Source organism: Monodelphis domestica, chromosome 7 (assembly GCF_027887165.1).
Source record: "Monodelphis domestica isolate mMonDom1 chromosome 7, mMonDom1.pri, whole genome shotgun sequence".
Taxonomy (NCBI): Eukaryota; Metazoa; Chordata; class Mammalia; order Didelphimorphia; family Didelphidae; genus Monodelphis; species Monodelphis domestica.
This window is the reverse complement of record NC_077233.1, coordinates 88,289,636-88,314,243: the sequence shown is the minus strand read 5'-3', so window position 1 is coordinate 88,314,243 and position 24,608 is coordinate 88,289,636. Positions and strand designations below refer to the sequence as shown.

At 44.1% G+C, this 24,608-nt stretch overlaps 2 protein-coding genes across 15 annotated transcripts in view; one reads left to right on the top strand and one right to left on the bottom strand.

Moving 5' to 3' along the window:
• Positions 1–4,624: 4,624 nt before the first annotated feature.
• Positions 4,625–9,160, top strand: RBM15B (RNA binding motif protein 15B). The gene has a single exon (XM_007500547.3). The coding sequence runs from the start codon at positions 4,818–4,820 to the stop codon at positions 7,635–7,637; it is 2,820 nt and encodes a 939-aa protein (XP_007500609.2). The 5' UTR covers positions 4,625–4,817; the 3' UTR covers positions 7,638–9,160.
• Positions 9,161–12,669: 3,509 nt separating this feature from the next.
• Positions 12,670–24,608, bottom strand: part of DCAF1 (DDB1 and CUL4 associated factor 1) — a 122,361-nt gene continuing 110,422 nt past the window's right edge. For 6 of the 14 annotated variants that reach the window (XM_056805004.1, XM_056805000.1, XM_056805002.1 and 3 more), the window contains exons 23-24: positions 22,570–22,578; positions 17,808–18,566 (exon numbers count right to left, since the gene is read on the bottom strand). In XM_056805004.1, coding sequence (XP_056660982.1) covers positions 18,033–18,566; positions 22,570–22,578 — 543 coding nt within the window. In that variant the 3' untranslated portion in view covers positions 17,808–18,032. Of the gene's footprint in view, positions 18,567–22,569; positions 22,579–22,660; positions 23,142–24,608 lie in introns of those variants that run through there. The other 8 variants (XM_056805008.1, XM_056805010.1, XM_056805009.1 and 5 more) reach the window with 8 other exon arrangements.

Sequence of the window (24,608 nt, the reverse complement as noted above, 5' to 3'; positions counted from 1 at the left end):
CAAGTATTTAGCCCCCACTGCCTAGCCCTTATCATTCTTCTGCCTTGAAATCAATACTTAATATTGATCCTAAGATGGAAGGCAAGGGTTTAAAAAAAAAAAAGCTAATTGGCCTGAGAGGGGATGCCACAGTTGTTGGGGTCTCATCTGAGCTGATCTTGTCAAGCCATCAATTGCTGTGCTTATTATCTTCAAAGCCATATCCTACTACCAAGACTTAATGTAGTCTGGAGACCCATAGTAGTACGAGTCATTTAATAAGTCCCGAGCTATACAAGTCAGGAGAGAGGTCCCAGAATAGACACGGGGTCCTGGAGGGTTTTCTCAGCACTTACGGGAATAGTAAGTGAAACCATTGTCATTAGCAACAAGTACGTGTAATTTCTTGGCCACGTAAGGGTAGGAGTCGGCGATCGATGCCCTCATTTCTCCTTGAAATGTACCGAGAGCCCCCACTAGAAACCTCGTCTGCTAAGCTCAATTCGTGCATGTGGCAGGATGTAGTTTTCGAGTCTCTTGCTCTGAAAGCCTTCCCCAGGGGGTTTCATGGATTTAGGCTTCGTGTGTTCTTCCTATACGGTCTGCAGCCAAGAATCTTATCCATGAACCCTTCCTTGGTCGTGTCACCACTCCGCTTCATGGTCGGTCTATGCTGTAGTCCATGTTGTACACTTTTTATTTTCCTCGAGTTCTTTTCCCAAAGAGCCCCTCTAGCTCTCTTGCAGGCTCTTAGGTCTCTGATGCCAAGATTTCCAAACCTTATAGTCAATGTCCCTCTGAATAGAATGGGGGGCTCCCCAGGGCAGCCACTAAGAGATAAAAGCTCCCATTACTAATACTATTTTTTTTAACTCCTAATCTTCCATCTTGGAATCAATACTAAGTTCCAAGGTAGAAGATTGGTAAAGGTGAAGCAATTGGAGTTAAGTGGCTTGCCTAGGATCGCATAGCTAGGAAGTGTCTGAGGCCAGATTTGAACCCAGGACCTCTTCCATTTCCAGGCCCAACTAACCACTGAGCCACCTTGCTGCCCCTGTTACTAACACTATTAACAACAAAACTGGAAGAAAAGGTTACTGATATTTGTTCCTATTTCAGCTCCAAAGAATTACTTGTTTCCCTGGTGAGAGGGTGAGTGGTGGACAGATCTGGTATTTGTGACCCTTGTGACAAGGGGAACCATCTTTGCTTTGCATTCCGCATTTGCATTTGCTTTTGCATAACAAAATCCTCTGACAAAAGTCTAATTACTCAAATTTATAAAGAGTTAAATCAGCTGTACAAAAAATCAAGCCATTCTCCAATTGATAAACGGGCGAGGGACATGAACAGGCAGTTTTCAGCCAAAGAAATCAAAACTATTAACAAGCACATGAAGAAGTGTTCTAAATCTCTTATAATCAGAGAGATGCAAATCAAAACGACTCTGAGGTATCACCTCACACCTAGCAGATTGGCTAACATGACAGCTATGGAAAGTAATGAATGCTGGAGGGGATGTGGCAAAGTGGGGACACTAATTCATTGCTGGTGGAGTTGTGAATTGATCCAGCCATTCTGGAGGGCAATTTGGAACTATGCCCAAAGGGTGACAAAAGACTGTCTGCCCTTTGATCCAGCCATAGCACTGCTGGGTTTGTACCCCAAAGAGATAATAAGGAAAAAGACTTGTACAAGAATAATCATAGCTGCGCTCTTTGTGGTGGCCAAAAATTGGAAAATGAGGGGATGCCCATCAGTTGGGGAATGGCTGAACAAATTGTGGTATCTGTTGGTGATGGAATATTATTGTGCTAAAAGGAATAATAAAGTGGAGGGATTCCATGGAGACTGGAACAACCTCCAGGAAGTGATGCAGAGCGAGAGGAGCAGAACCAGGAGATCATTATACACAGAGACTGATACACTGTGGTACAACTGAATGTAATGCACTTCTCCATTAGTGGCAATGCAGTGATCCTGAACAACTGGGAGGGATCTCTACGAGAAAGAACACTCTCCACATTCAGAGGAAAAACTGTGGGAGTAGAAACACAGAAGAAAAACAACTGCTTGATCACATGGGTTGAGGTTCACAAAAAGCACTTTGGATGATTGTAAATTGTGGCGTCTCTACCTTTGACTTTAGCTCAAGCTATGGTACCTGTCAAAAGATCTCATGGGCTAACAATGAATTTGACAAAATAAGTCAAAGGAGTTGCGTGGAAATATTATCTCTGCTCTCTGTGTATGATGAATGCGTCGTTTAACCTCTTTGAGCTTCAGAGTATGTCTATCAAATAAGCAGCTGGACTAGATGACGTCCAAAAGTGCCAAGTCCTTATGACTGCTTCTTGTACCCGAGTAAATAAACCTGGGCTTAGAGGTATCCTCCAGGCTGTTAGAGAGCAGCATGGGGGAAGATCATCACTATTCGTACAGTTGTCCAGAAATGAAGGCTGTGGCAGTCAACATGTAGGAAGGGATACTCTACAGGAAAGCAAAATGGCAGATCTCACAAGATCAAATGTAGGATGAGGATTAATGGGTGGTGATTCTAAGACTCAAGGACGAGAAGAGAGTGGAAATCTGGACATCCAGTAGGGATGGGTCTTAGTGCCTCTTCCAGGCATACTATCTAGATGTAGGAGAGTAGCCTCTTTTAGTAGCCTCAATTTCCTTCCATAGCCCCCCCATCTTTTTTTAACCCTTGCCTTCTCTCTTAGTATCATTTCTAAGACAGAAGAACAGTAAGGGCTAGGCAATGGGGATTAAGTGACTTAAGTGATTAAGTATATGAAGCCAGATTTGAACCCAGGTTTTCCCCATTGCCAGGCTTGGGGCTCTACCTACTATGCTACCTAGTTGCCCCTAGTCCCTTTATTTTCAACTGAATCCCTCAGTTCTTGACAACCATAACCTGCTAACCCTCACCAGGAAATGAAGAATCCTTGGGCACTTTCTGTTTAGTTTAATTTCTGTTTGGTTATTTACAGCATTCCCTTCTCCCAGCCATCTCTTTGCAGCAAGGTGCTCCCAAGGGAGAGTAGGAAGTAAAAGACCCCTTCCCTAAACACATTTTTCTCAAAAGTAAAAGCTAAAACCTTGGCATGAACTGGTTATTCCTATTCTACAGCTCACAGATGTGAGAATTTCCCAGTGATCCCTCACCTAAGGGAGAGGGGGACCTTGGGAATCCACTTCTCCCCCCACATGGCATGGGCCAGTCCCTCCATCTCCCTGAGGATCCACAAGTCCTCCTGAACAAATTAGACTGAAGTGGCCAGTGCCAGGAGGGAAGGATGCAGCTTGGGGCAGCTCCTTGAGCCTCTGGACGCTGACTCTTCTTAAGGCTTTATCTTAGGAAGCAGCAAGGCTAGTTAGGGACTTTAAGAGCTAAGTGAAGCATTGTAGATTAGGGACTCCAATCCCCATTCACTAGTCCCTACCTGTGTGGCCTTGAGGCCTTCTCCAGAAGCTACTTTCCTTTCTGTGCTATGTGAGGATCCCTTCTACTTCTTAACCGTCCCCTAGGTGAGGGAAGGATCTGAGAAGGATTGGGTCCCCTCCAAGAACTGAAAACATGGGCAACAGGGCAGACCCTCAAATATCAGCTGGAAGCAGCTACAGTGGTTCTCAACCTCTCAATGTGTAGCAATGAGAATACATAATGCATATCAGGTAATTACATTCTGAATCACAACTGTAGCAAAATTACAGTTTTGAAGTAGCCACCAAAATAATTTTTTGGTTTGGGGTCACCGCAACCGGAGGAACTGTATTGCGGGGTCATGGCATTAGAAAGGTTGAGAACCAATGTGCTAGTAGATAAAGTGATTCTGGTCTTGGAAACAGGAAGACCTAAGTTCAAATCCTACCTTGGACATTTACTGTGTGTGGCTCTGGGCAGGTCACTTAATCTACCAGCTGAGGTTTCTTCACCTGTAAAATGGGGTCAATAATAAATAGTACTTATCTCCCACCATTTCACACAGCTAGGTGATGCAGTGGATAGATGGCTGAACCTGGGTTGGGGGGGGGGGGGGAATGAGTTCAAATTCGGCCTCAGATACTTCTTAGCTGTGTGACCCTGAACAACTCACTTCACCTTGTTTGCCTCAGTTTCCTCATCTGTCAAAAAAAAGGCTACCCGCTCCAGGGTCTTTGCCAAGAAAATTCCAAATAGGGTGAAGGGTGAGACACGATTAAAAATGACTGAACAGCAACATCTCCCGTGGCTGTCGCTGTTGTGAGGATCAAATTAGTAAAGCTCTTTGCAAACTTCTGGACTCTCCATACATGTGGCTATTAGCTGGACGGGGACAGTGCAAGGACAGTGCATCTTCTCGGGAGAGTATCCCTTCTGATGTATCTTCCAGAGCGCCCTCTGCCTAGCTGACTGACAACGCTGATACTAGAGCAGCCTGGTTGTTTCACCAGCTGGTCAATAGGTGGCGCTAAAGCCCGTGATCCAATCGGCTGGCGAGTGTTGTCTGGGGCCCGGGAAATCTGGGGGAAGTGACGAAAGGGCGGAGGGCTCTCCCATCGGACGTGCACCCGTCCGCGCCCCCTCCCTTGGCCGCCGAGCCGCGCGTATTGATGACGCAGACGCGCGTTGTCCCTGTCCCTGTCCCCTCCCCTTCCTCTCTGCGCTTTTCCTCCCCCGCCTTTTCGCGGCTGCCGCGCTCAGTCCTTTTGTCCAAGATGGCGGCCCGGGGGGCGCTGCCTCTTCTTCCTGCTCCTGCTCCGGCCCCGGCCCCGCCGCCGCCGCCCCCGCGCCGCTGCCCGGTCGCGCTGTGAGGGAGGGGGCCCGGCCAGGCCCGGCCGGCCTCGGCACCATGAAGCGGCAGAGCGAGCGCGACTCGAGCCCGGGGGCCCGCGGGGCGTCGTCGTCGTCATCGTCGGCGAAGCGGCCCCGGGAGCGGGAACGGGATCGGGATCGGGAGCGCGGGGAGCGGGAGCGGGAGCGGGGCGAGCGCGGGGAGCGGGAACGCGGCGAGCGCGGGGAGCGCGAGCGGGAGCGCGGGGAGCCCGACTCGAGCGGCGGCGGCGGTGGCGGGAGCCGGCGGGCCACGCACAAGAGCTCCGGCTCTGGCCCCGCCAAGCACCAGGCCCCAGCCCGCGCCCGCGATAAGCCCCGCGGCGGCAGCAGCAGCAGCAGCGGTAGCCACCGCGACGGCCGCGGCTCCGGGGACTCCAACCACCGCACAGGGGGCGGTGGCGGCGGCGGCGGCCGCTCGGGCAGCGGCAGTAGTGGCCGCGCCAAGGCCGGCGGCGGTGAGTCCGGCTCAGCGTCCGCCTCGTCCCCCGGGGCGTCCCCACTCCTGCTATTGCCGCCGCTCCCTGAACCTCCCGCACCCGCCCCAGCCCCGCCGCCGCCACCCGCACCCGCCCCTCCACCGCCGCCACCGGAGTATAAAACTCTGCTCATCAGCAGCCTGAGCCCGGCGTTGCCTGCTGAGCACCTGGAGGACCGCCTCTTTCACCAGTTCAAGCGCTTCGGGGAGATCAGCCTGCGCCTGTCGCACACCCCGGAGCTAGGCAGGGTGGCCTACGTGAACTTCCGACACCCACAGGACGCTCGAGATGCCCGGCACCACGCCCGCGCCCGCCAGCTCCTGCTCTATGACCGGCCGCTCAAGGTGGAGCCTGTGTACCTTCGGGGGAGCAGCAGCAGCAGCCGTCGCAGCAGCAGCAGCAGTGCCGGAGCCGCAGCCACCACGCCGCCGCCCGGGCCCCCCGCCCCCGCCGACCCCCTGGGCTACCTGCCCCTGCATGGTGGCTACCAGTACAAGCAGCGCTCCCTGTCCCCCGTGGGCGCACCCCCTCTGCGAGAGCCCAGGGCCCGGCACGCAGCCGCCGCAGCTGCCTTTGCTCTGGACGCTGCAGCAGCAGCTGCGGCAGTAGGCCTCTCCCGGGATCGGGCCCTAGACTACTATGGGCTGTACGACGATCGAGGCCGACCGTATGGCTATCCAGCAGTGTGTGAGGAGGACCTGATGCCGGAGGATGACCAGAGGGCCACCCGAAACCTGTTTATTGGCAATCTTGATCACAGCGTGTCTGAGGTAGAGCTCCGGAGGGCCTTTGAGAAATACGGTATCATTGAGGAGGTGGTGATCAAAAGGCCTGCCCGGGGCCAAGGGGGAGCCTATGCTTTCCTCAAGTTCCAGAACCTGGACATGGCTCACCGGGCGAAGGTGGCTATGTCAGGGAGGGTGGTGGGGCGCAACCCTATTAAGATTGGCTATGGCAAGGCCAACCCCACTACTCGCCTGTGGGTGGGAGGCCTGGGACCCAATACCTCTTTGGCTGCCCTGGCCAGAGAGTTTGACCGCTTTGGGAGCATTCGAACTATCGACCATGTCAAAGGAGACAGCTTTGCCTATATCCAGTATGAGAGTCTGGATGCAGCCCAGGCTGCCTGTGTCCAAATGAGAGGCTTTCCTTTGGGGGGGCCAGAGAGGAGGCTCAGGGTGGATTTTGCCAAAGCTGAGGAGACCAGATATCCCCAACAGTGCCAGGCTACACCACTCCCGGTGCACTATGAGTTACTTCCTGAGGGATATACCAGGCACCGAAATTTGGAGGCTGACCTGAGGGTCCGAGATAGGACTCCCCCACACCTTCTCTACTCAGATCGGGATAGAAGTTTTGTGGAGGGCGACTGGGCCAGTCCCTCCAAAAGCACAGATCGGAGAAATAGCTTGGACAGCTACAGCCGCTCTGTGCGAAGTCGCAGTGGAGAGCGATGGGGCAGTGAGGGGGACAGAGGCCCCTCAAAGCCCTGGGAAGAAAGGCGAAAGAGGAGGAGCTTATCCAGTGATCATGGGCGGACTACCCACTCACCTTATGAGGAGAGGGGCAGGACCAAAGCCAGTGGGCTGCCCTCTGATCGAAGCCCTGAGAGACCCCGAAGAGAGAACCATACCAGTGAGTCTGGAGCAGAGAAGGAGTCGAGCAATTCCCTGCCCAACAACCGGCATGGAACAGAAGAGAGAGGCCCAGACTCTCACCAGGTGAAAAAGAGAGACAGCGAACGCAATCACCGAACCAGCGAGGTAGAATCGAAACCCCTGGAAGAGCCAAAACCTGAGACCAAAAAGCTAAAGAGTCTGTCTGAGTATGCTCAGACCCTACAGCTGGGCTGGAATGGGCTTCTGGTGTTGAAAAACAGTTGCTTCCCCACTTGTATGCACATTCTGGAGGGGGACCTGGGAGTGATCAGTGGCCTCCTCAAAGACCATGCTTCAGGGAGCAAGCTGACACAGCTCAAGATTGCCCAAAGACTTCGACTTGACCAGCCTAAACTGGATGAGGTCACTCGGAGAATCAAGCAGGGAAGCCCCAATGGTTATGTGGTGCTTCTGGCCACTCAAGCTTCTCCAGGGGGGCCAGGGACAGAGGGGACCCACACTGTGGAGCCAGGTTTGCAGCGGAGGCTTCTCAGGAATCTGGTCTCATACTTGAAACAGAAGCAGGCTGCTGGGGTGATCAGCTTGCCAGTGGGAGGGACCAAGGGCAGAGACAACACAGGCATGCTCTATGCCTTCCCTCCCTGTGAATTCTCCCAGCAGTACCTCCAGTCTGCGCTGAGGACATTGGGGAAGTTAGAAGAAGAGCATATGGTGATAGTTATAGTAAGAGACACTGCCTAGCCAAAACCTGGCTTTTCCCAATCTTGTGTTTTCTTTATGTCATGAAAAGTTATTTTTAAAGCCAACTCTGCTCTTGATTTGGCTTTTCTGCCCAGTTATTATGATTGGTTTGGTGAAGGCCAAAGCCCCCTCCACCAAAACTCAATTTTTTTTTAATGCCCTTTGAAGGTATTCCCATTTTATTGATTTCTAATGTATGAAACACTTTCCAGTGTGTTCTGTATTTTATTTTAACTAACTGTATGGAAAGTTGTCAGTAAAGCCTTTGTCCAAGGATCAATTTTTAACCCTGTGCAGTGTACTGGTTTAATGAAGTCCCCTTTGAATTAATGGAGCATGTGGCCCTTCCCTCCCACTAAGGTTTTCCCACTACATGTACAGATATCCCTTACACACACAGCTTTCCCACAGTGGCGTCTTCTTCAACAGAGAAGTAACAGCGCCTGATCTACTTTTGGGCCTGTGGTGTTTTCACTTCAATTTCTAGGTTTGGTGACTAGCATAGAGCATGCAGAACCCAGCACTGAAACTTCTTTGTCTATAGGAAAACCTGTACACTGAGCCCTTCTCCCTAGAACATTTACTAAGGCCTGGGTGTGTCTTACCACTTAAAAAGCTGCTGCTCCTTCTCCCACCTAGTTTGCTTTAAGGAAATATAGCTGTCGTTCTGATGTACTAAATGGTGTTGCATTAACTGCCTCATTTCGTGACCTTAAAGAAAGCAGGCGATGCTTTTTACCAATGTGTTGGTGAACCTAGTAGAAATGTTAACAACCCTCAGTCACTCTCCTGTGATCTGTTGCTTGGGGGAAGTGAGGAAAGAATTCTTTAGGTAGCTTATTGCCATGCTCGGGCTACCTTTCAAACTAGGGACAACATGAGCACCAAAGACACATCAGCTTCCTTGGTTACTTTTGCTTTGGGAACAGACTGGGCTGTGAAGGCAAAAGGTAGCTATTCTGTTTATATAAGGGGGTGTGAACTCCAGGGATTAACAAAGGTTTCATGAGGAATCCTTGAGCTATAGGTTCAGTGGGAAGAATCTCATTAAATTAAATCTCATTGTGTATTCAGTTGGCTCTCTGGCCAAAGACTCGCAAGCATCCGACGAGCTTCTGCTAAGATAAATTAGGGAGGGTAGAACTCAGAACCCCTCCTGAGTTTCTGGGCCACAGAGATGCTGGTTTTCCTAATGTGAGTTCAAGAAGGGACATGGCAAGTATCTAAAAATTCTATTCAAACCACTTCTAGCAATTCAGCAGCCACTGGGAAGCAGGCATTCAGGAAACCTGCTTGTGTAAGACTGAACCATCTACTTCTAGCCAAGTCAACTGCCAGCACTAATTAAACCTGCAGGTTCCAGAGCCATGTGCCAAACACCAGGAGACACAAATGCCCCACCTGGCAGCTTATCATTGAGACCCAAGGCAAAAGGAAACCACTTAGAGCAATGGCTGGGATTGGGGGATATTTGAAAGTCTTTTTAGTCAGTAAGTCTGTGATTAAATGTTTTCTTTAAAGCAGCTAATGGCCTCCCTCTCCATTCTTCATCACAAGGCTTAGAGAAGCACTTGCCTCAGTTTTGCAGCAGGGCTTGTCCTCAGTTCAGTGTTTACTAAGCATCTACTATATTATAGTGAGAAGATTAGTAGACAAATTGGAGAGTTAGAATTGTGGTCTTCGCTGTGTGAACAAGGTTGTGTGGAGAACAAAGCCCTTCGGGTAGGCCTCCTCAACGTGTCACCATCTTTGCTAAGTTCTGGAAAGCACCATAGACTCCCCCAGGCCAGAAAGTTAACCCGGGGCAAAAAGGCACCATGAGAGGTGCTACTCCCAAGTCACACACCAACTACCTTAAAACATGAGCCCAAATAGTTTCACCTTCCATTTCCTAGTGAACTCGGTGTGTAGGAAATTGTTTCCACGGTGAGTACTAAACCATGGAGGCAGAAGGTGAGCACTTCAATGGAAGAGACTGAAAGCCTTTTTTTTTTTAAATTTAGAAAGAGGATATGTATACTGGCCATTTGGTCTTCACTTCGGTGAAGCTCACCTCAGGTAACCAGGAAACAATTTCTTTGGGATTCACTCCTGAAGGGCAGGCCCTAACAAGGAAACCGATTCCCAGTTGTTGATCATTTTTAGGAATAACCAAGAAATTCCAGGTTTCGGAGTTTATTTTTGATAGCTTTAGAGAAGACTTCCTTGCCCCTGCAGGCCCCTAGGAAGTAGCTCAAGTCGGTAGAAATAGAACACTGAGGGAAGGCAAGCAAACAGGCAGGCAGGCAGGCAAGCTAGCTGGAATCCCGAACTTTCTCAGCTGGGACTCTGGGAAAATAGGCCACATGTTGGACTCCTGTGGCTCATATAAACCTTTAGTTCTTATGGAGAGATCATAAAAGTTTGACCAGACACATGAACTATGCCTGGGTCCTTGGGCGTTTTCACTAGATAAGTAAATGCAGACCCAGAGTAGGGATGTTTTGCCCCCATCCTTTTGGTCAGGAGCAAACTAGTGTAAGATCTCCCCTAAGTTTAATGGTTAAAACCACCCTACCATGGAATGGCATACTTAAGCATATATGAAGCCTAGGCTTAGGACCAGAAGTACATAGATGGCTTATAGACATAAGCCAAAGTAACCTGGAATTTGGTTAATGCTATAAAACTCCTTATTTCCTGCTTGTATCAACTGAATTGACTTCAGTTCCCAGAATGTTGTTTCCTAGCACTGGGGTTAGATGCTCTTGAAGCAAAAAATAGACCTTCTAGTCTTCATATTTCCACCAGAACAAGCAGCCCAGGGTCAAAGGAGTATCTGCCACACTTCTTACTGTCCTCTGCTACTCCTTACCAAAGGTACCTTTAGCCCACTCCCCTCTTTGCCCTCCTCTCTCAGCCAAGTCCTTCCCTTTTCCCCATCTCCACCTATCTTAGTACCCCTTTTGAGAACCCAACCCCAGAGCCTTATCTTGTTCCTCCATAGAAAATTGAAGGGTCAGTTTTTTTTAGGGGGTAGCTGGGTAGCTCAGAAGATTGAAAGCCAGGCTTAGAAACAGGTCTTGGGTTCAAATGTGGCCTTAGACACTAACTAGTTGTGATCTTGAGCAAGTCACTTAGCCCCTTGGCAAGTCACTTAGCCCCTATTGCCTAGCCCTTGCCATTCCTCTGCCTTGGAACCAATACACAGTATTGATTCTAAGACAGAAGACAAGGGTGTAAACAAAAAAAAAAAGGTTTTTTTTTAATCTTCACTGTGTTTTTGATAGCAAGAACCACCTAAGCAGGAGGTAGGAAGGTGTTTATTCAGCCCTTAACTGGGTCTGTGTCCTTGGGGTGTATAACTCTAGGGGCTGTAGCCAAGCCAACCAAACCGGGCTTTCCTGATGGGAGTCATTGCTTCTCATTTACCAGCCCCATGGGATCTGTTTGCAAGTTTCATTCTGAGCCAGCCACTTTTCAGAGATGCGGCTAAGTCCTTTTGTTGGCTGAAGGAACCTTACAGAATTTCAGAGTTCTAATCCCAGAACTTAATTAGTCCTAGAAGGGACCTTAGAAATTATATACACTAATTCCCTAGTTTTATAGCTAAGGAAATGGGCCAAGAGAAGAAACATTTGCTCAAATTAACACAATGATTTAGGGGTAGAGCCAGGTCTAGAACTAAAGTCTGACTCTTAAGAACAAAACTTTATTTAAAAATGCAAAAGTCATTCTTAGCCTCTTGACCATGTAAGAAAAGGTAGCAAGCTAGATCTGGCTCACAGGCTACAGCCTGCCGACTCCTGGAACCAACTGTCTTACCTTTCTTTGAATTCCCAGCATTTAACAGCACCTGGTATAATTAGTAAATGTTAATTGACTGACTAAACCTGGAGTAGGACTATTTTATGCAGCATTAAATCAGGGACAGAATTTGGATGATGTACCTTCCAGATTGAGTTAGTAAAATTCTGTCTCCTATTTTAGGCATAAGGAAAGTACAGCTGGCATCTAAGCTTTCCTATCCACTTGGGACTCCTAAGGGTTTTAGAATGTCTCCTGGACTGATCAGCCTATCATCTTCCAGCTGTGTGAATTATCATTTAACTTTCAAACTTCTTTACATCCCCCTAATCTATCACTGTCCCCACAACATGAATGAACTGGGGTAGAAGGCTAGAAGTTCTGCTTAAGTAGAATCAAGAAATGCTTTGGGCCAGTGGCACTCACTAGGGGGTTCAGGGGGATGATGCTCACTTCTTCAATGATAGAGAGAGTATTTGGACTTCTGATTTCATTGCTATGGACAACTCCAAGGTGAGGAAACTTCTCCCTCTAACAAAGCAAGTTGTCACCTCTCTACAATGGATACTTAAGGCAGTTGCCTTAAGCAGCTGCTTTAAAGCATTAAGTGATTTGCCAGGACCAACCAGTCCGTGTAGGTGGCATGGCTAGTCTCGAATCTAGGACTTTTCAGTTCTAAGGCCACTTCATTATACAACCACTACCTCTATCTCGTCAGACCCTTGCTTTTTCTCCTTAGAACCATGCCATGGTGAAGGGGAAGGAATTACTTTTTTTATAGCCCTCTACCATGTTCTGCCTACTGAGCTGTACACCCACCTGATAAATTACTACAGCTGGCCTGATCAGCAGAGGCGCTAAAGCTTTGTCTATTACTTTAGAATGCTCTTTCCCAGGAGTTCCATTCTCCTTTCCACATCCCAGGGATTGGGTGGCACCAACTCTGCCAGGTCTTTAGCCATATCCATGATCTGGGAGCCAAAGCATGGAGAGGCTGAGGGAGACTGATCCACACTACATCCAACCCTAAGCAGCAGCCTGGTTTTTTGGGTTAGATAGCTCCTTGCATGGAGATGGCAGTGAGGCTGGCTAGAATGACTCTGCTCTTTGCCTCAATGCTCTTTATAGGGGCATGTTCTCATAAACATTGCCCCTGCTGCTGAACCTAGAGGGTTGAGGAAATCTTTCTATACTGGGAGGGAAGGACCCACCTACTGCTAGAAAAAGAGAGTAGGTAAAGGCCATAAACAAAGACAGACTTGTAGTTTATTTTGTACTTTTTTTTAAATAAATACACTTTACATTAAAGAAAAAGGCCTTTGATTTGTAATTTCCACACAGGAGAAAGGGAAGAAAAAAAAGATTAAAAAAAAAAACCTGAATCACAAAGAAAAATAGAGGGAGTGAACTTATATCACAAGTTCCCTCATCTCCACAAAACCAGTATCCACAATGACCAAAATGCCAGTGCTCCTGCCTGCCATTCTGTGAGGGTGGTGGGTGAATGAATGTGTGCATATACATGGCAAACAGCAGTCCATGCCCGCCTTCCTCCCCAATTCTGGCACGAAGGCACCTCAAGTCAAGGAAAAAACACCAACATCCTGACAGCATGTGAGGCAACAAAACTTTTTTTTTTAAAAATCATATATTATATTTATAATAAAATAGTCTTAATCCTTATCAATTTAAGAAACCACGATTTTCCTTTTCATTTTAAATACTCGTGTAAAAACGCCTCTTTATATTGATCTTCGGGCATCACTTTTTCCCAAAGGAAATGAAGCTTAGGGGACAAGGTACCCGGTGGATATAAGTTCACACCCTCTTTGCTATAAACACCTGCAATTTTTTTTTTTTGCTTTTATATAAAACTATTTTCTTGTTCTTTAGTAAAGAACTTTATACAAAGAAAATATACTGTGAAATATCCCCAGAGAAGTGGGGCTTTTCCTTAAGGAAAGATTTGTCCATTCTGGAGGAAGTGGGGAAAAGAAGGCAGAAAAAAAGGCCTAACCCCTGATCTCTTTATTGAATGGCCACTTCTGGGCACAACTGATTCTCTGCTTAAGCCAAAACCCTCCAAGCGTGAAGCCTACAGATTCTCGAAAAACACATATCCCTGGGAGAGGGATAGAGACCGGGAAGGGAGAGAGGGGAGAAGAGGCGTCAGGGAGGCTTGTTCTGAATTCGATGCTCATTTGGTCTCCTGCCTGCCAGGAAGAGAACTTCTTCAGTGGGCATCCACATGATGGTCACTCTTCACTCATTCAAAGATAAGATGATGTCATCTTCCAAATCGGAGTTATCTGAGCTATCAGCTGGAAAGGTAAAGAAGAAAAAGGGAGGGAAAAGAGGAGATTATGTGTTGAACTTACAGGAAGGTAGAAAATACTGTGTTCTACCTTTATCCTCCCTGAGTGGGTCAATTACCATTTCAAGAAAGGAGAAAACATACCAATTAGCTCCTTGGTGTTTGGCAGCTGCGAGCACATCTGTTGCTGGCAACCATTGCCTACCCTGGGAAATCTCAGCTCAATATTCTTTAAAAAGGGCCAAGGCAGCTTAACCTTTCTGTGCTCTGAGGAACACTTCAGCTGGCTCAAAAAACCTGTGCAGCCAATGGGAACCTCAACCCAAATGAAAAGGTTTTCAGTGGTCCCCAAAGAATCACCACATCCAGCTTTAGCAGGTGTCCATGCCATGCAGCATTGACCCTGAGAGCACAGGGCTGTTGCAGGGCTTCAAGTCAGATCTGCAGCTAAGCCTCAAGGATCCAATACCCCTGCCTTGAGTGCAAGGGACAGAGAATACCAAGATGTTTCTCAGGATAGTGCTCTTAGATAAAGGAGGTAAGACTTCCATAGGGGCCCTCCCACCTTAGCTCTACTTGGGCAAAGAGGGCCACTTTTTATGAACTCTGTGTAAGTTGAATATTCCAGCCCACCTGGGTTTCCCATGGAGACAGGGGGACTGTAAGTAGTGAGGCTCTAGTTTGAGGGAATTTGGATATTTTCCCCTAAAATTCTTAAACTCTCCTCCAAGCCAACACTCATCAAATCTTTTTTCTGCTAGAGAAGGTCTACATCAGTGTACACTACCTTGTAAAGAAAAATGCCCTGTGCAGACTTCTAACTATAAACCGTATGGGAACACCAATTACCTATGGAGAATAAGCCATCTCACAGCAATGCCAGAGGAGAGGCTATTTTGACATTCAAGGTAAGAGTTTGACTTCCTGGTGACTTACTCCTACTCTCAACAGATCTAAGGCCTACCTGGAACACACCACCAAGCAGCTTTGATAGGGATAAAACTCTGGTAGCCGGCTTCATTATGGCCCTTCCCCCCTCACATCTGCCAGGCTGAACTAATGCCCTCTTATATAACACTGATTGGAAATGCAAGGAGCCAAATCTGATTCTCTCAACTGCCTCTTCATTTCTGAAGCCTAAGTGGCCATTCAAAAGGGGGTCATCAGGTATAATTCGAAGTCAAGCAGGAAAGAGAGGAGAAAGCTGCCTCTGGTTTCAGCACCTTCCTTGGCTGGTCACAAAACAGAAAGCATGTCAATGAATGAGAAAACAAAATTTTTCAACAAGTCCTATAGTTCCTACTGAAGGAAATGAGTTGGCTTCTTATCTTAGCTACATGACTGGCAAAAGCAAAGCTCAATAGGCATAAAGCCTCCAAATGGGTAAAGGTTGGGTACCACACTCTGCAAAGTTTGATCCTTCAGACTTTTTCTGGTACTAGAATTAACCACCTTTTTTGGAAATCACAGGTAAAAAAAAAAAGCAAAGTATCTTCCCAAACATCATTTCCTTTACCACAATCTTCTGCAGAAGAAACACCAAGAAGATATATTGTAACCAGGAGAGGTAAACAATAAAGACCTTGAGTTAAGGCTAGACCAGATGGCTAAAGAAGTAACTGCCCCAGGAGTCAGAGAAGTCACAATCAAGCAGAAGGGACAGGAGGCAAAGGTCTCCTAAGAGTTAAGAAAACAAGAAAAGAAGATCAGAGAACAGAGGCTTGAAATTACTGAAGCAAATCACTAATAGTATCTAATCTCATCGACATGCTAAAGCTTTTTCTTCAGTAATCTAGAAAAGGGTTGCCAGGAAGCTAGGAGTTCATTGAAGAGAAAGGAGGCCAACATAGCCCATTACCTAATGTGTACCTAAGCACCTGACCTCCCCACTCAAAACCCTAGGTTCCTCTTGTGTCTTAGAGACATCCAAAGATACACCTGGAAACCAGGGGATACCAAATGGACCCACCAATGGAAAGTAACACCTAACCATCAGGCTCACCTATATGCCTGACCACCAAGGAAAGGCAATTAAGGGATTCATGGAATCATAATCTTTTTTAAGAGAAGTTCAAACAAGTTGATCCAAATTTTGATACTCTGAAACTGGACTCCAGAAAATTATGTAAGAAGGCAGGCTTTCAAGACACCACTACTGTTGACTGGTCTCTTACTTTAGGGAAATGAGAAAAACCCAAAGCTAAGGGATTTTTGATAGTAAAGACACACGGCAGACATGAGTATATAAATGCTTTACCAGCCCTCCTCAACATCACCACTATCAATATAACTCATGCTATAGAACTTCCTTCCTATATAGCCTGTGTAACTAATTTTTTTTTAAGAGTAAAATAGATGCCTAATAGCATGTGCCAAACCAAATACCTAGAAAAGTCCTCTTTAGGGCATCGCAAAGTCTTAGGAAACATGCTGACCCTAAAAGTAAGCAAACAAGTTCTCCAACAGATCAGATGAACTAGAACATAGAATTGATAGGGCAATAGCAATGCCCAAGCCTTGTACCCACTGTAGCTTAAAAGGCTAAATAGCACAAAAATCTGCGGTCACTGTCATAACTTTGAAAACCAAAGTGAACGAAGTACAATTTACATCTGTTCTCAAACTCCAGGTGATACTGACAATGTAGTTTTGGACTCTCTATGCTCACTCTAAATTCCTTCCTCCTCCTGTACCATTCCAATCTCCCCCTTCCCTCAGAGCAACCCATGAGAGTCCTAATTTAAGCTTCTTTTTTCCCAAGCTGAAATTCTACACCAGAAGCTTTCCCACTCTAAGCAATGTAAGTACTGTGCCTATAGTTTTGGCTTGAAAGTAGTTCCCAAATTTAAAATACTTGGTGCCCTGGTGGCGAGAACAAGAAGTAATTTTACAAGCCAAACCCAAATTTTGGTGGCCTTGCATTCAAACTAAAAAATTGAGAAATGAAAGCAGTACTCACTTGCATTAGCTGGCACCACCACGAGCTGGACTTTACTCTCCGCCACGGCTGCTTGCCACCCCTTTTAATGTGCCTCACTAATCCCTTGTCATTTAAGTGAATTAAAAATTGACAATGTCGATATAGCTTGTACCCCGTGTCCAATTATCAAGTACAATAAAAATGTTTAATAAAACCTGTTCCACCCACTTTTACAATAATGTTGATATGTTTCACCCACCCCTTATTCCCTGCCAGATCCTCTGACAAAGGAAAAAAAAAAACCCTTTGCTGAATATGAACCCTTCCTGGGACAAGGCAAAAGTCTCTCCAGAGTATTGCCCCATCTTCAGGGCTCTCCTAGTATCTCAGTCTCCAAGTGCAGGAAACAGAGGCTGATAAACAGTCCTCTCCCTTCTATCAGTAGGACAGATGGAGCTATGGTTTCCAACTCCTCCCCACAAAAGTTTCCTTAAGCAACAGAAAGAAGGGCTCATGGAAATGGCTACACAGAAGCCAGTCTCCTCCAAGTTGGTTTTAGATTCTTAGATTAGAACCTGCAAGATTTATCCCAAAGAAAATGTCCTTGCATCACGGTTTAAGGGGAACGCCTGAATTATACCTCCAACTAAATAATTTCCTCCCCTCTGTCCCCAACCACCTTCCCCGCCACCACCAAACCCATCCATTATAAAAACAGGTCAACTATGGCGAGGCTTGGCTTTAATTAGGTCTGTGTTGTGTCCTCTTCTCTCTGGACATAATACCTACCACCTTTAAAAGTGCTGACTGGACTATATATAAGAAAACCCGCTGGAGATCATAGGGATTATTTCCCCAAAATTCATGAGTTTGGCCACAGATGGGCAGTGAAGCACTACAACGAAACAGAAGAACAGCATGAATGAATCTGCCAGTGATGCGCACATCTTACCACCGAGGGGCTGGTGAGCAGCCTAAACTGGAGGGAGTCTGCTCTAAAGGAGTATGACAGTTCAGCTAACTTGTAAACATGACCTTAGTTTACATCATTAGCTGGCTTGCACAGGACTCCTGAGCAAAGACAAGGGGAAACCCTATCTCAGATGTATATAGGGCCATCCAGTTTGGTCCTAATGGGAAATTTACCACCTAAGGTTTTGTAAGTTTATTCATCAAAAGGAGGAGGAGGAAAAGGAGGAAGAAATGCTAAGCAGAATAGAAAGAAGCTAGAAGGGAGAAGGAGCCCCACCACGTCTAAGAGGGAGGAGCCAACAGCAGAGAGGAAAAGGACAACACAATGGACTCTATCACTTTATCTCTTTAGAAATGAATAACTGTTCATGAGAGCTTCTTCTGATGAATTCAGACGTGCCCCTCAGATGGAACAAACAACTAAACTTTTTCCGTCTGATCTAGGAAGTTTAGTCCTCTGAAGGTAAGGGACCATGGCCAGTTGGTTACACAGTTTAGGCGGTGAGATAGCAAATGAACACAGATGCTGACTTTGCCTTTCCTCCAAGGGAAATGTATGGTTAGCAGCTGAGGGCAGAGCAAAGAAGACATGTTTGACTCTCTGTCTGGGTTGGCATGTAGGAATAAAAACTCTCTGATGCTTCCTAGGATCAGAGTGATGGTCCTGTCTATACTTACTGTCTCCCAGTATCAGTTCAACTTCCTCATCAGCATCAGAGTCTTCATCTTCCCCTTCATCTCCTTCTTCAAGCAAGTTAGCCAGCTCTTCATCTGAAGGAGAATAGTCATTATCACCATCCTCATCCTCGCCAGCGTTCTCATTGTTTTCATCCTCCTCTAACTCTGCTTCCAGCAGCTGATCAGTGTCAAGTTCATCAAGGTCATCTGTGTCATCATCATCTTCATCATCATCTTCTTCCTCTTGTTCTTCTTCCTCCTGTGGAGAAAAGAATGGTTCTATTAGGACAAATGCCTCAAAAACAGACACATGGCAGAAACATCTGCTCTAAGCTTTTCCCAAACAGATTGCGTGCGAGGGATGGGGGAATTACCTGAGAAGTGACTTCCTCCCCATTCTGAAGCATTTTAGGGTTAGTGCTGGTTTAAACTATCAGATTGATAGATAGCTCTGAAACACACATGCCATGCCTACCCAAAGGAGAGCACAGCACAGCAGACACATCTCCTCCAAAGGATTCCAAACGCAAAGTATTAGATTGCTTTAGTCAGCAAGTTCAATTTCTATTCAACCTTCAGTAGTTTACCTAAAACTGCCCAACAAGGCATTAAGCAGTTATGCAAAAATCTAGTCACAACACAAGAGAGTTCACTTTGTCATTCATTTCTCTCTACTGTCTCAAAGCAGGAAGAAAATCAAATATGAATAATTTAAAAGAAAACAGATCAAGTTTCTTTCAATAATCAAGTAAAATTTGCTATTTTGAAACTGGGAAAATAACACATGCCTATTAGAAACAAATCAGTACTTAAATTCATCTTCTCAAGGTCACACTGCATTGTCATCATCCTAGTACTGACCTTTTTAATCAAGTTAGGATTAAAGTGAATCTGCAGATGATACAACTATAATATCCCCATTATTTGTAACATAAAACAAGTGAAAAAAAATTCTATCATAACTGCAATGCAGGAGAATAAGACCCAAATCAAAACCACAATGTGCTCAACTGTTAATGTATTTCTCACAAGATCTTCTCAGAGACAGGACAGGTATTAGGAAATGAATGTTTTGATCCCAAGGCTTTGCAAATTCCATGTCCTGCTATTTCTCACCAAGTTTAACATTGCACAAGAATCAATATTAATCAAATTTCCTGTACTTGAGCTAGCTCAAAGACTGGTAACCAAAATGTAATAGGCAAAGGGATTCTAATCTCTGCTGCAATGTGCATTCTATATGGCTCTTAATAACTGTGCCCCCTCCCCAAAAAACACAAGTGGGAAAGGTAACCAATAAAAGCTCCATATAACAAAACAAGGAAATTATAATATTCATCCATTATTTTTAAAACCCCACAAATACCTCTGACCTTCCTTCATCAACCAGAATTTTACTAGTTTGGTTAGTTTCTTTTGTCAACTATGGTGCCTAAAATAATATCTGAACTATTATTAGTAATCTAATGATTTAGAATTATCACTTATTACTATAAAACTCAGATTTTTTAGAACTACCACAATGGGTAGAATAAAACCACAACACTGGGAAGCATAGTGTTCTCACAGAGAGTCAAGAAAGGGGGCACATGTAAAACGCCTAGTTAACTGTGGGGCCAGCTTGAGGTCAGCACAATCATGCTGAACACAAAATGAGACCATTGTACCTGTGGATTATCAATAAATATTCACTAAACTGAAGTGAATCAAGAATGGAAATTAGAAAAAGTCAAATCACTGCAAAACTTCAGGTAATTAATAGTGACACAAGTGAAAGGATCAAAATTTAAGGAAAAATATGAATCCCTTGCCAAGTCTACAAAAAAAAAAAGAAGCACACAAATCAGACTACAACTGATGGAAAGCAGGCATTTTTGCCGACATATTTTTGTGGCCCCCACCAGCATTTATCCTACCACTGTGACAAGCAGTTGGGGCAAAAGGTAAGCAAATGCAAAAAACTTTTGGTTCTCTGGTGTTGTACACTAAATGGAATAAATATCAGCTTTTCAGAACCCCAAATTGGATCAGAATACACAAAGTTAGAGCAAAATATTAAAATAGTCACTTATGAATCAAAGCAGCTCAGTAAAATACATGTTTCTAGGTTTAACATTTCACAAAATGTTATTACCTTAGCTTAGCCAGGAAAACTGGGTAAGGAGAAATTCACAAACCTTTGGTTAAGACCTATTTCCTAAAAGTAATTCTGAAAGTTTTGAAGACAAAATCCCAAATTCACAAGTCCTGAACTTGGGTAGAAAAGAGGTAAGGATCTACTTGGGTCTTTGACAATCCAACATACCCAATTTTTCATTTCATCTCCCTGTATTTGAACTAATTCTACACAAAGTCATCAGAGAACACCAAGGGTACACTGCTACAACTATAATAAAAGGAGGTAAGACGAATATATGGAAATGTCTGATTAAAAGGAGACTTTACTGCTTTAGCAACTAAACCCAAGTATTTAAATGACACAAACTAGTTTATTTTTTTTCTTTTTAACATTCAACACTAATTAATTTTCTACAATACCCCACATAGATATGAGCATTATGAATCAAACTCTTCTTTGTCCAAAGTATTCTATAATACTTCATCTAACTTAGTAAAAAATTTAATAGAAAGATTTGGGGAGAATCCCTATTCTAAAGTGTAAGACATCAGCAAAGTGTCCCAGCTTTCATAGTTAAGTATCAATGTTTACTAGTGAGAGACTGACAAAATGGCCAAAAAGAAAAAGTGGCATCCAGGATTTCTCCCCTTTCACTACCCACTTCCCCAGTCCATATCTGAGTCAAACAAGACATCTCTTTAGTATCTTGGGAACAAAATTATCACATAAATGCTTTATATTTACTTTCCTTTATTATTGCCTTTCAATGCACTGCAATGAATTGTAATTCACATTTTTAAATGGGTCTTGAATTCAACTCTTAGTTATGAATAACTATTTATGATCAACTATATGTATCAGCTATTATTATTAACATGTATATTTAAATCATTCAAAAAAAAAAGATTTTTCTTAACATCTAAGAGAAAACAAACCTATTTCAATATTGACTCCATTCCATTCTGACTTTACTTGCCTAAAGATAGACTTTTACCATATGTCTATAACCTTTAGAATCCAGTAGTTCCAGTTGCCTTTAATCAAACTAGACGCACTACGTTCTATTCTGGAATTCCTGTCCAATTGGGAAGAAGAGCAGTGGAATCTTACACAAAATACTGGAACCTCAACTTTTAGCAGTAATTTCTAACATGACCCATTTCAAACAAGATCCTTACATCCCTACATGATGGTACTTAAGAGTTTCAAAATCACAGGCAGCAAAGGAGCAATGCATTTATTATTCAAGTCAGAAGACAATTTCTCACTAATTCAGTGGTTTGTCAAGATTTACAATATGCCTCTATACCTAACCCAACTGGAAATGCATTTAGGTTTGTTTCAGTTGTTTTAAGCCAGCTGCTATACTAAGCAGTAATTAAACTGCTTCTTGGGCATGTTCCTTGTTGGAGCATATCTTTCTTGCTTCCCGTTAGCTATTTATCCTATACTTATCATCATCATCATCTACTGACCCCTTTTTCAAATTAAAAACACTCAGATGTATTTTCCTTTTCTAAAACACTCCCTTATCCTTTAACTAAAATATTGTCTCTTTTGTAAAGAGGCCTTTAGGGTAGAATTATTTTTCTTCAAGAACAGAATAGCTTATGACTTATAACTGATAGAGAGAATCAAGACTTATTTGATGATAAATCTTTCTCTTTGATGACTACAGCACCAGTTTTTAATGAGACTATTCAAAACTCTTCTCCGAAAACAAAATAGCTACTCTTCTAACAGAAGTAACATTAATCTTATTTTTCCAGGCAAATCAAGCCATTGAACAACCTTCACAGAACAGCTTGTCTTGACAACTGGAACAAAGATGAGGCTATTTTAAAAAATATGATCCAGACCTGACTCTATAGCTTAACCTAATCGGACTGTCTTTTTCAAAATAAAAATTCTTTTCCATACACATCATTCAACATTTGTTTCTGGGTTTTGTTAAGCACCCTCAAAAAGTTGTCCTTTCATTACAGTTCCAAATACCTATATGCTCTAATCCACCTCGAAAACCCCCAACCCCCCAGTAATGTCTAACACTCAAGCACTTAAGTTATTTTTGCTGGGAAATTTGAGCCTATCAGAAACAATATATTCAACTATGGCTATGATTGATAGGAGTAAAGAATCTTACCATCCGCTTCTATGCAGTCAGAGGACACATGGACGGACACAATACAGGAAACACAGCATACAATGTGTCATAGATTCCAAAATGGAGTGGAGAAAAGATAGAGTTATTCTCTGGTTGAGGTTTAATTTACAAAAATATGTTTAACAATAATTAGATGAATTTTGCTTGACGACTTTTCAAAAAGCCTAAATTTTATGGGCAGCAAATATCCAGGCCTCTTACCTTGATAAGCATGGCACTTTCTATCGAAGTGTACTACTTTAAGAAGAATATTCAAATTTTAAACTTTTGTTTCCACTAAATGTCAATGCCAAAATTACTGCCTTGACTATGAAATAGATACTAAAGTCTCAACTAGATTTAATCAAGATAGTAATCTGTTTACTTATGCTTCAATCAAATTACCTTTCATGTTAGCAGGCATATGACCCCTGGGATAACCTATGTCTTGCTGACTCCAAATTAAAATTGATTGCGCATTTTCTCGTGTATAATGAGAAAACAGCACTAGCTTATTCCATCTTGTTGGGAATCATTTTGAGGTTCAACTCATTGAATTTTAAAGGAAAAATCTAAAGAAGTGAGAGGAGAAAGATAACCATTAAAATATAGTGTTGGTTTCTGCTCTTATCATTTTATCAGACTGCAGGGGCCAATAACTTTATATTATTTTAGTAAGGTGAACATGCAAAGAGAGATCAAACTTCCAATTCCTGTGCCACAAAAGATGAACAAATGTTCAAGGTCAAACTACTAATATCTGAGAAGATAATGAGCACAAACTTCTGTGTAACTGGCAAAAAAAAAAATTTGAATAGTAAATGATCCGTATGAAAATGACCAGCCTAGAGCTCCTGTTAACCACAGCATAAAGGCACACCAATCATAAACAGAATAGAAAAAGAAATCAAGGATTCAAGAAATGGTAAGATTGTGGTGGCCAAAGAAGAGTAGAGAAATGTGATGTAAGTGGCAAACACTCCACAAATGCCCATGACTACAAATTTATTCACTCAAACCCAAGGTATAAAGTAGCTTTTTTCAAAAGACAATCCCCTACCCCAACCCCCTACTCCCACCCTACCCCTCACATACACATTTGCTATTTGAGTCATAACCCCAAAATGCGAGAAAGTAAAGGGTTTAGAGATCCATTAGAAAGTCATCATCAAGGTACAGATTTCAGGACTGGATTTTAGTTTAAAGCCTACTCTTAACAAAATTTCCCAGGAAAAGAGAAGAGTACTAAACAAGAAATGCTACTTCAGCAACATTTTATATATCATCTACAATCCAAAGAAATCTCTTATGTCATCTAAGAAATCTGATGATCCATCAAGACAATTGGTAATATGGGAGAAAAAAGTTAAATTTTAAATGCTCATATGCATATGAGCATAAATGCTCATAATATAAATTATCATACTGTGATAATAATTGCCAACATTTATATAGTGGCTATGTGCCAGGCACTATGCTAAATACATTATAAGGATTATCTCATTTGATCCACACAACAATCCTGGGAAGCAGATGTTATTATCATCCCTGTTTTACAGATGAGGAAACTGAGGCAAAAAGGAGTTAAGTGACTTGCCCATGATTACCCAGAAACTAAGTGTCTGAGGCTGGATTTGAACTCAGGCCTTCTTCATTTCAGGCCCTATACCCATGGCACTATAGTTCTACCTGGTTGCCCTTTTAATATCAGAGCTATGCCACCCATCAGATTCAAGCAACATGGGATTTTATAAATTTAAGGTGGCTAACCTTTAACAACAACTACCTGAAAATAAGGTCCTGCCATATCTTTTGGTGTGTGTCTTCTCAGCCTTCCAGAACTAGAAAGCACTTAGAGGGACTCTATCATGCAGGCTTACTTATTCTGCCCTGGCAGGCTGCCATTCTGAGAGCACCTACCTCCCCATTCCCTAAATCCTCTACCTAATCCAAGATATCAGAACTTCTAATTGGAACACTCCGTTGAGTGTTCTCTAATAACAGTAAAATAGAAATGTAAAAGAATGGATTCAGTAACA